The sequence below is a fragment of the Lipotes vexillifer genome, unplaced genomic scaffold, assembly GCF_000442215.2.
Source record: "Lipotes vexillifer unplaced genomic scaffold, Lipotes_vexillifer_v1.1 scaffold1314, whole genome shotgun sequence".
Classification (NCBI taxonomy): domain Eukaryota; kingdom Metazoa; phylum Chordata; class Mammalia; order Artiodactyla; family Lipotidae; genus Lipotes; species Lipotes vexillifer.
The window spans coordinates 1,385,908-1,400,856 of record NW_006782803.1 but is presented as its reverse complement, the minus strand read 5'-3'; the positions used below and the strand labels follow the sequence as shown (position 1 = coordinate 1,400,856).

Below are 14,949 nucleotides of genomic sequence, written 5' to 3'. Positions count from 1 at the left end.
GATCCCCTCCCCTGCCTTTTTCCTGACTTGTTGCATAGAAGAAAGTAATGTCCATCATCCTTTGCTACTTTTCATATTTCTGTTTCCTCTTGGGGGATGTATAAAAGGACAAGTAATAACAGGAGAAATTGGAAAGATAATGGTAGATACAGTTTTTTCATCTAAATCAGAGGCTGCAAAACCTAGAGATTTCTCTTCATGTCAAGCAAAAGGCCATTAAAGGTCTGTTTGTTTCACTTCTCAGGAACTACATAAATAATTGTAAAGTTACCTAGGTAATCTCATAAAAAAAAAACCCAAATTAGCAGTTGGCTTCCTCATTGAAACTTATTATATAAGGTAGTTTTGATTGAAGATTACCAACAAAAGAAAAAACTCAATACAAGTTTAGAGCCAAGAAGGAAGGAACACATTATAATCGTTTTACTAAAAAGTTTGTTATTGGGATATGTTTTTCTTTATTTGACTATAAAAACACAAATTTGGAAGAATAAACATTTTCTGGTTATTCTCAATGTAACAGAATTTAATGTACACAACATTGCATGAATAGGGTCACATGTCAAAGAAAAGCATCCCATTTTGCATAAGTAGCCAGTGAACTGATGTACAGTGTTATGAAATGGAGCAAATCACTTATCTCCAAGTATTTCAAATAAAAACAAATGAGATGGAACAATAAATTAGCTTGCTTTTCTTTAATAAGCAAGCACAAGACAGTGATCCAACTTGGATATATAACCTAATGCCCCAAGCTGCAGCAAGAATTTCACACAAAGCCTACTGACCTATCAAAAGTTGCTATCCGTGTTTGCCAATTCTCTCTATAGAACAGATGGAAAACATAAAATGGTTTGCACTTCATTTCAAAATTACCATAATTTTCCTAATAAAAAGGTTATACTTATATTCAGCCAGATATGCTGTTTCCAAGCATGAAACCAAAGAAAATTTTCCTGATGCTCAGCAGTATCTTTCTTTTTCCTGATGCATCTTCAAGGCACAGAATATTAGGTCAGTGAAATCATGCTAGAAAGAAGGTCAACTTTAAGGAAAAGAGAAAAGAGCAAAAAAGGAAAGAAAGAAAAAGGCACACCTCTTGAGCACACCATCCACATTCCGGACCCAGCGCAAGGCACTTGGTGCAGGACACTGCATTCGAAGATGCACATCTATTGTCTTCTGTAATGGAGGATAAAATGAGGCATTACGGTTTACTCTGATATTGGGAAGTATGTGCAATTCTAGACCAAAATGTATTTTGAAAACTGAAATAAGCTGACCCATAGTTTTAAGTACATGACATCAAAAAATATATAATTTCTTTGGGAATTGTTAACCTGATCACTGCAATTAATATGTACCGTATTTTCTGAATAGCTATCATCTGGTTTTATAAAATTAGGGAAAAGAAGGTGATAAAAATATGACTTTAATTAGGTTTTGGGGTTTGGTTTGAAATTCTGTTGTAATGGCAGAGGATCCTCCAAATTTTTTAGTGTGCTAAAGTTTCACTGTAGTTCATGTTATCTGAACCAATGAGGTGTTTTTGGATCTAGAATTTTTCTTAAAAATAATCATATACAGACCTCAATCTCAACATGTAAATCCATATTGAGTCACAGTGAATGAAGTTTCTGAGAAACATTCTTGATGGACATACACAGTAGTTCACTTGGTAATTCTGACTGCCTTAATATTGATTATTTTGGCATGAAGGATATCAGAACCAGACAAAATGGTAATGATTCAGTATTTTAGAAGTAAAGTGGTTAAAATGAATGGGTTGTTTTAGTTAACCTAATTTAGTTTCTCTGACTGGACCACTTTAAGATTATGACCAATTCACTTTTCCATAGCTACCCACACTTGTCTGTTATGTGTTAATAACATAGTTGTGCCTGGATACTATTTACCTTTATCCTTCTAGCCACTGTCTACTTAGATCATTAAAAAGAGGCTCATATTACAGATTTGAACACATAAAATATAATAAAGAGAGAGTCATAAATTATTTTATCATGAGGTTTTAGTGGAACAATCACATGCTTCCCATACTCAATCCTTTACAATGAAATGTCCCAAGGACATGGGAAATCACAGCATTCTACCCATCTCACACGCACACAGTAAATAACATAGACATCCTGGCTTTAAGTAGTTCACAGTCCAGGTGAGGCGAAAACTGTATAAGAAAACAATAAAATACAGGGTGATAAGCATAACAAAATATCACCAATGCACTATGGGAATATGGTGAGGATCTTCTCACTCTACTTAGAGGGAAGGGCAGGGGTCAGAGAAGACGGCATGTTTACAGACGGCTTCCCAGAGGCAGTGATACCTAGTATGTCTCTTTGCCCTCTCATTTTGTTTCTTCTCATTTGTGTTCATCTCTTTTTAAAAAATGTACTAGGCATGAAAGAAGACTGTGTGTGTGCCCAATCACACATGTATATCGAAGTTTTAAAGGGGATAGAGTCTACAAAATCTCTAGCTATCCCCATCTAATTGGTTTCTCTTTTCCTTCTCTCTCAACTTGCCCCAACATTCTTGAAGACAGAGTTAAAACGGTTCTGACCTGGAGGTGGCATGGGATGGGTGTTGGCAGTGAAGAGAGAGAGAGGAATACAGAGAAGTAAACATAGCAGAAAGGTGCATTGGGATATTGGGAAGTATGTGCAATTCTAGACCAAAATGTATTTTGAAAACTGAAATAACTGGGGTGGTAGTGAGCACTCTTCCCTGTATTTCCCCAGACACCAATGAGTTAAGCTAAAAGCATTCTTCCCTAACATCTCATTGTTCTATTATCCTTCTCTTCTGTCCCCTGCATCCTTTGTCCTTGGCTTTACATCAGCTTTTAAAATACACCATCCAAAACATCTTCCCTGATATAGATGCACTGCACTGGGCTAGAATTTTCTTCACTGGCCTAGAATTCCAAGAACTAAAAAAATAACTAATGTTTGGGCTCTCTTTACTACAGTGTGGTCACCAACTATGAAGACTCCATAACCTAAAAATCTTCCATCTGGCTTATCCTCCAAAACTGTAAAACCTGCTTATTCCTAAAGTATTCAGAAGAGGAGTGACCTTTTTAGTTTCATCCTCAGAAAGCAAATCAGTTTAGGTCTAGAAGTCAAGCACATTTGCAGACCTAACTTGACTTTTACCAACTCTTAAGCTTGACCCAGCTGGAAAATGGAATTAAGTCTATTTCAGATCAGAGTTGACCAAGCCTTTCACTGAATAGGTAGGACTTTTGCTGTGGCAGTTAAGACTGCAGTCTCCCAGAAGGGAAGCTGCAGATTCTATGACTTTGGTCTTTGTATCTAATGGTTGTCTGACTCTGTCTCTTAGGTTAACCTGGTTCAAGCTCAAGTCAGGCTCCTACGTCTATAGCACATGTAGTAAATAATGAATTTATAAGCAAACATCTGTTCTCTCTGAATCTTTTTTTCAAATTAATTAATTAATTTTCAGCTGTGTTGGGTCTTCGTTGCTGCGTGTGGGCTTTCTTTAGTTGCGTCGAGTGGGGGCTACTCTTTGTTGCAGTGCACGGGCTTCTCATTGCAGCTGTTTCTCTTGTTGTGGAGCACAGGCTCTAGACACATGGGCTTCAGTAGTTGTGGCACATGGGCTCAGTAGTTGTGTCATGTGGGCTCTAGAGCACAGGCTCAGTAGTTGTGGTGCACGGGCTTAGTTGCTCCGCGGCATGTGGGAACTTCCCCGACCATGGCTCGAACCCGTGACCTCTGCATTGGAAGGCGGATTCTTAACCACTGTGCCACCAGGGAAGCCCTGTTCTCTCTGAATTTTGCTTTCTGTTTTCTTTTAAAAGTTCTAGTGCCAACCTCCGGTCTCAAACTTCAGACACCTAAGGATGATGACCAAGGGACACAGAGACTTTGGTTCTGTTAATAATTCCCTGGTTCCAAGGCTGACATTTCTCAGTCTATTTAACTACAGGAAAAATGATCCCGTTTAGATGATATGTTTATTAATATTATTTTGAGGATGTTTAATCTACAGAAGTGAAAGGAAGAAGAAAATGGACCAGGAAAAAAATAACCTAAAGACAGTAGAAATTTCAACGTTTAGCTTGGGATCTTTCCATAAGTCATGTGATCAGATCAAGTGAAAGTTCTAGGAAACATTTCTAATGTTTTTCTGGTCTAAAGTCTATACCACAAAATTTCAACAAAATTTAAAGGATGTCCATAGTTATCTGGAAGAATGAACTGAAAACTGATAAAGATTATCATCTGTGGTATTTAGAATCAATCATTCTAGATCCTCCTGTTACTCCTAGACAGAATGATTTGTAAAAAACGCAGAAATGCAGTTTTTCCAGACAGCATCCTCTTCCTAATTGCATTTACTATACAAATTAAATTAAACTTGGATAATTATATAAAACTGCTTCCTTTAAAAAAAACAACAAAATAAACACTGTTATAATGGATATGTATTCTACTTTGATAACAGTCAAAACCAGGCAAATTGAGCACATGTAGAATAAAGTTTGGAGTATAACTTCAGGGTTTCCTTGTTCTAGGTATATATCATAGTCATGTAAATGTTACAGATATCTTCAAAATACATTACCTGATTACTGAAAGTTCTTGCATACAGGACATTTAATGTGTTATCATTTGATATAAAAGTTAAAACAAAGAAATAGATTCGTGTTTTAATCACTTGTAATTATCTAGTTATTCCAAGTTTTGACTGAGAAACTGTTTTGTAAAGGCCCCTACAAAAATATAGGGAGGGAGGAGGTGGTTTAGGTCTCCTTCTTTGAAAATCAGGCACAGGAAACAGAACCAAAGTCACAGTTAAATTTCAATAGGGATTAAGTAAAGGGGCAAGGGAGAAAAGGTGGAAGTGTGGGAAGCTCTTTGGAAAAGATGGATCTGAGTAGGGAAACTTGGAAGAGCTTAGAAACGTATTACAAGGTTGGTTCAGTGGGTGGAGGGGACTAGTGCCTGTGTTCTGGTGGATGAGGCTGGATCTTGTCTCTCTGGTGGGCAGGATCACATCCGGTGGTGTGTTTTGGGGTGTCTGTGGCCTTATTATGATTTTAGGCAGCCTCTCTGCTAATGGGTGGGGTTGTGTTCCTGTCTTGCTAGTTGTTTGGCATAGGGTGTCCAGCACTGTAGCTTGCTGGTCATTGAGTGAAGCTGGGTCTTGATGTTGAGATGGAGATCTCTGGGAGATTTTCGCCGTTTGATATTACATGGAGCTGGGAGGTCTCCTGTGGACCAGTGTCCTGAACTTGGCTCTCCCACCTCAGAGGCACAGCCCTGATGCCTGGCTGGAGCACCAAGAGCCTTTCATCCACACGGCTCAGAATAAAGGGGAGAAAAAATAGAAAGAAGGAGGATAAGATAAAATAAAATAAAGTTATTAAAATAAAAAACAATTATTAAGAAAAAAGTTTTTTTTTTTAAACAACAAAATAAAAACTGGACGGACAGAACCCTAGGGCAAATGGTGAAAGCAGAGCTATACAGACAAAATCTCACACAGAAGCATACACATACACACTCACAAAAAGAGGGAAAGGGGAAAAAATAATATATCTTGCTCCCAAAGTCCACCTGTCCAGAGATAAACCCACACACATATGGTCACCTTATCTTTGATAAAGGAGGCAAGAATATACAGTGGAGAATAGACAGCCTCTTCAATAAGTGGTGCTGGGAAAACTGGACAGGTACATGTAAAAGTATGAAATTAGAACACTCCCTAACACCATACACAAAAATAAACTCAAAATGGATTAAAGATCTAAATGTAAGGCCAGAAACTATCAAACTCTTAGAGGAAAACATAGACAGAACACTCTATGACATAAATCACAGCAAGATCCTTTTTGACCCACCTCCTAGAGAAATGGAAATAAAAACAAAAATAAACAAATGGGACCTAATGAAACTTAAAAGCTTTTGCACAGCAAAGGAAACCATAAACAAGACCAAAAGACAAACCTCAGAATGGGAGAAATAATTTGCAAATGAAGTAACTGACAAAGGATTAATCTCCAAGATTTACAAGCAGCTCATGGAGCTCAATAACAAAAAAACAAACAACCCAATCCAAAAATGGGCAGAAGACCTAAATAGACATTTCTCCAAAGAAGATATACAGATTGCCAACAAACACATGAAAGAATGCTCAACATCGTTAATCATTAGAGAAATGCAAATCAAAACTACAACGTGATATCATCTCACACTGGTCAGAATGGCCATCATCAAAAAATCTAGAAACAATGCTGGAGAGGGTGTGGAGAAAAGGGAACCCTCTTGTACTGTTGGTGGGAATGTAAATTGATACAGCCACTATGGAGAACAGTATGGAGGTTCCTTAAAAAACTAAAAATAGAACTACCATACGACCCAGCAATCCTACTACTGGGCATATACCTTGAGAAAACCATAATTCAAAAAGAGTCATGTACCAAAATGTTCATTGCTGCTCTATTTACAATAGCCAGGACATGGAAGCAACCTAAGTGTCCATCATTGGATGAATGGATAAAGAAGATGTGGCACATATATACAATGGAATATTACTCGCCATAAAAAGAAACGAAATTGAGATATTTGTAGTGAGGTGGATGGACCTAGAGTCTGTCATACAGAGTGAAGTAAGTCTGAAAGGGAAGAACAAATACCGTACGCTAACACATATTTATGGAATCTAAGAGAAAAAAAAAAAAAAGTCATGAAGAACCTAGGGGTAAGACGGGAATAAAGACACAGACCTACTAGAGAATGCACTTGAGGATATGGGGAGGGGGAAGAGTAAGCTGTGACAAAGTGAGAGAGTGTCATGGACATATATACACTACCAAACGTAAAATAGATAGCTAGTGGGAAGCAGCCGCATAGCAGAGGGAGATCAGCTAGGTGGTTTGTGACCACCTAGAGGGGTGGGATAGGGAGGGTGGGAGGGAGGGAGACGCAGGAGGGAAGAGATATGGGAACATATCTTTATGTATAACTGATTCACTTTGTTATAAAGCAGAAACTAACACACCATTGTAAAGCAATTATACTCCAATAAAGATGTTAAAAAAAATTTTAGGTAACAAGAACTAATAATAATAACTAATATTATAAAAAAAAATGTATTACAAGGAAGTTAGTGCCTGAGGCAGTATCTCAAAAGAGGGAGAGCAAAGAAATAATACAACTATTGGTATTTCTCTTTTTCTTCTAGTTTTTTCCTTGGAGTTCACATAAATAATACAAAATTGAATTGTTCATTTATGTGTTCTTCATTTCCTCTTTTAATTAGTTTTCAGAATACATGGAACATAATTTTACTTTTGAAATAGACAAAGAAACAGATATAATTAAAATAATTATAATAATACATATGTGACAAAACTTCAACTACTAAAATAATTTTTATGCAACAAATGCATATTTCAAGTGTGCTCATATAGAATTAGTTGAAAAAATTCACTTTAATATTTGTAGTTTGTTACTAAACTATAATTCAGAAAATACTATTCTCTAGCAGCAGCATCCAGCCTAGATTGGCAAATTTTTCTCCTCTACCTCTAACATACTGCTTAATTTCTTTTGAACTTGTAGCAAATAAGCATTCAACCCATATAAATGAAAATGAGTACCCTTATGGGGAAAACCATTTTGTCAATAATTTTGCCTCTACTTGCACTTGAAGAAACATACACCTACGTTTATGTTTAGTGAAAAACACCTTAGCTTCCTTTCTTTCTTGTCTCCCTGTTAGTGTTTCCAGTGATTAGGTTTGATAGTCTAAAGATGTATTTGGAGAAAAGGTGGTGGTATGATAATGTTCAATTCTTATATAGTGGCTCAGGAAAAAGGGTGAGGGGATTCTAAGAAAAAATAATTGTCTTAGATTCTCAGAGGAAGAACCTGAGAGAGATTCTTGGCAAGTGATATTTGAGAAGGGAAGTGAGATGAGGAGGTCAGGACAAGGTGCTCAGCAAAGATGTTGGTGCAGTCCAAGTCTGATCTCAGCCTGATCCAACCCAGAAGTCATACCCAGTTGACACCATGGAGTTGTCCCACCTTGAGGCAAGGGTGGTCTAACATTTATACCCTCATACCAGTCGGTCATTGGCTGCAGGCAGCCTGGAGGGCATAGGGTGGGGGGCAGGGTAGGTTAAAGTCCCAGATATCTTTGAGCCATGTAGTTTGCTTTGGAGGAAGCCAATTCTGAGAAGGTGGCATTTGTGAGCCATTAAAAGCCAGAATTCACAGTAGCTGGGGATGGTGTGCCAACCTATAAAAGGATTCCAGATGGGGTGCCAGCAACATCTACTAAAATGATATACCCCAGAGAGTGATAAATAATTAGAGTAGCAGGCAGAGATTGCTATTTGCCTGCCTGTTCTTTACTAAGACTATCCTAGTTTTGCTGAAGATGGCCTTGAGAAGAACTGGAACATCACACTTTCCAGCCTCACTTACATGGTCATATGACTAGTTCTGATGACTAGGATGAGAAGGCAGAAATTGCTAAATGGGGCTTCTGTCAAAGTTCTTCAAAAAGAGGGCTGATTCAGCTGGAAGGCCCCTTTTGTCTTATGCTTGTCCTGCTTCTTCCTGCCTGGGACATGGATGTGATGTCTCAAACAGCAGCAGCAATCTTCATACTTGAGGTAACCTTTTTCATAGAAGCCAACAGTAAAGATGGCAAAAGTAAAGAAGCCCAGGCCACTCATCACTGTGGAGTTGATGCCCCCTTTCTGGGTTGTCTCTCAGAACTGTTTCTGACATTAAGAGGAAAATTCACCCGAATCTTACTTAAGCCACTATTTTTAAAGGCCCTCTTACTAGCAGATGAGCACAATGCCTCAGACAGTTTTTCATCTGAGATTCAAAAGATAAATTAATGAGATGTTCATAGCAGCATTATTTACATTTGCCAAGATATGGAAGGAACGTAAGTGTCCGTCAACAGATGAATGGATATAGAAGATGTGGTATACACACACACACACAGGAATATTACTCATCCATGAAAAAGAATGAAATTTTGCCACTTGCAACAACATGGATGGACTTGGAGGGTATTATACTAAGTGAAATAAGTCAGAGACAAATACTGTATGTTATCACTTATATGTGGAATATATAAAATAAAACAAACTAGTGAATATAACAGAAAGGAAACAGACTCACAGATATAGAGAACAAGCTATTAGTTACCAGTGGGGAGAGAAAAAGGGGGAGGGGCAAGATATAGGTAGAGGATTAAGAGTTACAAACTATTATGTAAAAAAAAAAAACTAGAAAGATATATTGTACAACACAGGGAATATACCAGTATTTTACAATAACTATAAAAGGAATATAACCTTCAAAAATTGTAAATCACTCTGTTGTACACCAGTAACTTACAATATTGTATGTCAACTATATCTCAATGAAAAAATGAAAAAACTTAACAAGAGAAAGACTTGAGCAGAATTAATATAACTGCTTTTTTAGAAATGTTAAGCATAACATTACTTTATATGAAACAGATCATCCACCCTAAAGAGATTGTGTTTTTTCATGTTTTGCTATTCTTTGGAAAAATAAGACTACTAGACTGTCAGTTCCTAGAAAACAGGTGCTAACACATATTTTCTTTCTTTCCTCAGTGTCTAAGCCTAGCACCTGGTATACACTCAATTAATGTGGGATGAATGATTGATATTCTAAGTTGAGTTTGATTTGTCAATTTAATTTCTCAGGTCTTTCTAGCTCCTGAATATGCATTTTAAAATAATCTTTCTTTCCGAAACCTATTTATTGCAGAAGTAAACTATGTTTACTTAATGTTTCACATCTGGATGACCTCATCTTGATGTTTCCAAATGTGAAAAAAAAAAAAACCTATAGTGACAAATTTCTTTTTTTTTTAACATCTTTATTGGAGTATAATTGCTTTACAATGGTGTGTTAGTTTCTGCTTTATAACAAAGTGAATCAGTTATACATATACATATGTTCCCATATCTCTTCCCTCTTGCGTCTCCCTCCCTCCCACCCTCCCTATCCCACCCCTCTAGGTGGTCACAAACCACCTAGCTGATCTCCCTCTGCTATGCGGCTGCTTCCCACTAGCTATCTATTTTACGTTTGGTAGTGTATATATGTCCATGCCACTCTCTAGTGACAAATTTCTTTTCCTTACATTTGGTCTTCTGATATTGTACAGTTCTGCTGATTTATTTTAAAGCAAGGCTAGTTTCTTTCTAAAGAACTCTGAATATGTGATGGAATGATACTGAATTGAAATAGCACTTTTGAATGCTACCATTATCAGATGCAAAACTACCAAATTCACTTTTTTTTTCTTATTGTTCAGATCTAAATCAGATTCCATTTCAGCAAATGTTTTATGCCCCTATGAGGCTGAGTAACTTCTTACTGAGAGGAACTTCTTTATAATGCCAATGTTAGGAAATAGCATTAGTATCTTTTCTTCTTATTAACCAGGTTTATTAGACTTTTATTACGTGTAATCCTCATTTCAGGGACAAATTTCAACCTCCCTTGTTATATAGCAGAAAATCATGTGAGTACAATAGGGTTTTATGCTAGCATAAAGAATTTTGGAGCACAAACGGGGAAAATAAAGCCGCTTTCAACACTGGGCAGGTTAAGAAATGTTAGGGCAATGCTTCACATTCCATTAGTCTGCCCTGCCCTGTTTGGGGCAATCCCAACATGAGTCAGTATTTAAAGTACGCTGGGATGGCATAAATCAAAACTCTAGTTCATAATGGAATTTACAAGAAGAACCACTGTGAAGCCACTGATGACACTCATTTGTGTTGAAATGGGCCACATCAAGAAGGCTAGTCTGGAGGGGTCATATCAGAAACTTTTATTGTGACTCATTTACACACATTTTAACCAACTTTGCTTTGAAAAAGTTCTGATTGCAGGCCATCTTCGGTGATTGTGTAATTTATGCTCTACACCAGAACAATTTTAACTTGAAAGGGGGAACTATTAATTACACTAGTGAAACAGGTGTAAACTGAAACTCCTCAGGCAAGCTGAGGCCTCATGTCACCCTAAATGCACAGTAGTTTGGTGTGTAGAGCAAGAAATAAAAACAATACACAAGAAAATCCGTGCTCAGGTGATAGAAAATGTACAAGGAGAAATGAAACACTGTGAGTTATTTTTTTTTATAGTGTTATCTATAAGCTTCATGTATTTGCATATCCAGTTCTCTCTTCAGATTGAGAAGTTCTCAGCTATTATTTCTTTTTTTAAAAAGTTTTTTATTTTATTTATTTTTGGCTGCATTGGGTCTTCTTTGCTGCGCGCAGGCTCTCTCCAATTGTGGCGAGCGGGGGCTACTCTTCGTTGTGGTGCACAGGCTTCTCATTGTGGCGGCTTCTCTTGTTGCAGAGAAGGGGCTCTAGGTGCGCAGACTTCAGTAGTTGTGGCACTCGGGCTCAGCAGTTGTGGCACGTGGGCTCAGTAGTTCTGGCTCACAAGTTCTAGAGCGCAGGCTCAGTAGTTGTGGTGCACGCGCTTAGTTGCTCTGCGGCATGTGGGATCTTCCCAGACCAGGGCTCGAACCCGTGTCCCCCTGCATTGGCAGGCGGATTCTTAACCACTGCGCCACCAGGGAAGCCCCCATGAGTTATTATTGATGAGGGAATCTCTTCACATTAAGGACAAACCGTCAGGTTTGAAAGATAGGTAAAATGCAGAAATCTGGCTGAAATTGGTTTGATTGTTTTTTAGATTATATCTTCTTTGAAATGGGAAGGAGACAAAGAGTATAAAGAGTATTTGTCATTTGCATTTGAAAATGACTTTGCAGCTCATATTATTTCCTAACAGTGAATTTTCTTTTGGTGGGCCAAGCAGGTATTCAACAAGATAGTTCAACAAGAGGCTCAAATCAAGTTTTGCATTTACTCCTTTGCCTGTGCATATCAGTTTGTCTTCTGACATTCACTCACCTGGTGGGAATTTGTGACAAAGCGAGGGAAACTCAGGAAGAAAGGTGAGGGGCAAAAACACAGCATCTCTCAATATTGCTTTCCTACTTCAGACTTGGAACTTGAAAAAGGATCAAAATCTCAAGATTCAAGGAGGGCTCCAGAGGCCCCTCTGAGGCAAATTCTGGTTAAAGCTGCATTTGTCTAACTTGGAAAAGCAATATTAGTCATGTGCTTTGTGTCTTGTTTTAACTGGAACTTTTCCATACATTCCAACTGTCCTGTTTATGAGGCACACTCCCTTTTTATAAAAACCAAAATATTCACCGGTTTCCCACTCTGTTCCTCTAAATAATGTTTTTTAATCTAACACACTAGAGTTCTAGGGGTTCTTCCTATTTTCCTCTCCAACTCTTGGCCTGTATGAATTTCCTTTCTCCCACCTAAAAAAAAAATCATAGTGCTATTCATGTCAAAACCCAAATGCCCCAGAATAGTAGGAGTACATTTTTTTCATTATATCTTTTAATCTTGAAGTCACGTTACAGGTGTGCACTTGATTAGAGCAGCAGAGAAACCCTATATTGTAAAGAATTTTATTCTAAGTAAAAAAATAAAACTCAAAGTGAATTTTAGTTAATTCAGCATTTGGTTTTCCTGTAATTACACTTCAAAGACCAAAAAGGTATCTATAGTTGACTCTGCCACTTAAAAATCAAACCTATATATTTGATAGGATAAAATTAGGGAAAAAACCCCAAATATTTATTAAGTGATTACTCTCATTTGGGCCCTGTCCCAAGAACTTTATATTACCTCACTGAAAATTTGTAAAAGTCCTATGAGGAAAGCACTACTAAGCCCATTTTAAAGATAAGGAACTAACTAAAACTCAGGCAAAGTCTCATCTCAAAGTCAGAGAGCTAGTAAGCACAGAGACCAAGTGTGAACCCAATTCTGACTACAGAGCCTCTTCTCTTAAACATTGTCCTGTATAGAATAGAGAAAAACATAAAGAAAGACAATTATACTGATATATGATTTAAAACCTAAAACCCTTGTTAATTAGTACTATTATTAATTCTTAAGTGATGACTCAATAATAATTTCCATGTAGCTGAAGACAATTCTTTCATACTAGTAGTAGGTGATTACTTTTCCTATCATCAGTCCCACTCTAGAGATGAGGATGTTAGATTCTCCCCAGTAGGATTATTTTCTGTCCTCAGTGCCAAAGACTTCCCTAAGTACTTCAGTGCCCTTTTCAAAATTCACTTTATTTCTAAGCACAAGGAAACTTTGAGTTTTAACACCAAAGCCCCAGCTTGAATGCCTTACCAAGTGCCTGAATCAGATTGGTTGGCACTTTTTCAGCAAGGGAGAGAGCTTCTCCTTTTACTACTGTGTTTCCCCAATATCTTGCCAGGGGACAGTTCTGGGCTGCATGCTAATTAGGCAGAAGCACTTGAAATGGTGTTTGCAGTTGCAGTTTCCATTTGTGAATTTCCAGTTCTGCCCTGGAAGCGAAATCTGGAACAGGGAAGCAAGCAACTTGTTCTTGTCCTAACTGCCTATTCTCAGACCTTGGCTTCATAATTTAACTTTGCTGAGGTTTTGCTTCCTTGCTGATGAGGTAGGGAAAATGCTCCTGCTCTTTATATTCTGTATTCATCTACTGTGTTGTGAAAACACTTTAAAAAGTATAGAGTATGAGTTAAAATGACGATTGGTGGAAAACTTTTGCTTTATAGCATGTACAGTCCTGTTAGTTTATGTGGACATTTTAAGATATAATTTATAATATGAAAGATGTGTTTTTATAGGTCATCCACAACCCTATATGTTATATGTATCAGTTACTCATCAGTTGTCTGTAACACAGAATCATTCATTGTTTTATGTTTTAACCTTGTCAGCAAAGAAGTACAAACAAACTTTTGCTGGGATGAAAGTGTTCTGTATGTTGTTTGTAGTGTTAGTTTCTCAGGTCTATACATCTGTCAAAAACTGTTCATTTGACACTTTAAATGATGTAAATTTTATCAGTTAGTTTGATTTATTGATGTAATATTTATCAATAAAGTTTATTTAAGATTAGCATTGTAAATTAACTTTGATAGAATATTATTTGTGAGATAAAGGACAATCAGAGCACAGTGGGGAAATATATTCATTTCTTGAGATATATATAAAAATATTAAATTACTTTATGTGGTTTTTAAGAAGTATGTCAATGACACATTATATAAATCTTTTGACTTACAGATCAATTTGTGGTTAACTAAAGTCATTTATCCCTATACTATATTTACCTGGTTTATATAACCTATTCAGATCGAGGGTTAAATTATTGTAATGCTCCTTCAAACGGATTGAGCTCAGCTGTGAGATGATAAAAATTTTTTCAGGTTAAGAAATTATTTTTTATATTCTACTTGGAATTCCTTGCAGGGCTTTGGCAGCATGAAAAATTGAAAGGAGTGTGTACTAATACCAAGTGTAAGATTAAGTATCTTAGTAATTAGTATTAATATTAGCACTAATACTAATATAGTTTGAAGTACACATTAATAATATATTTTATAGTCCATTCTCTATAATAAACTCACTTCAATCTTCAAGCCAAAGATGATTCTAAATACTTCAGTGTCTCTTATAAAATTCATTTTACTTTTGGACTCAGGCAAAGGAAATTCTGAATTATAATTTTAAAATTTTCACCTTACTCTACCTTATAGGAATGAAATTTAATATTCTATAATATTTAAATTACCTAAACTATTTCAACTAATTGCCCAGTTTACTTCCATTGGCTGGAATTTGACTAGGTACTTCTTGCTACATACATATATCAATGATCAGTACTTTACCTCATAATCTTCAAGGTATACTTTCCAAGGACAAGGATATTCTCTTATAAAACCACCAAGAGTTGGTGAATTCAGGACATTTTATATTGATACTATAACACAAACTAATCT

General features: G+C 36.8%; 1 protein-coding gene across 2 annotated transcripts in view; it reads right to left on the bottom strand.

Moving 5' to 3' along the window:
- Positions 1 to 14,949, bottom strand: part of ITGB8 (integrin subunit beta 8) — a 93,500-nt gene that overhangs the window by 54,634 nt on the left and 23,917 nt on the right. For both annotated transcript variants that reach the window (XM_007455401.1, XM_007455400.1), the window contains one exon: positions 1,097 to 1,182. Coding sequence is in view for 1 of the 2 variants with exons in the window: in XM_007455400.1 (XP_007455462.1) it covers positions 1,097 to 1,182 (86 nt within the window). In the remaining variant the exon portion in view is untranslated. The remainder of the gene's footprint in view (positions 1 to 1,096; positions 1,183 to 14,949) is intronic.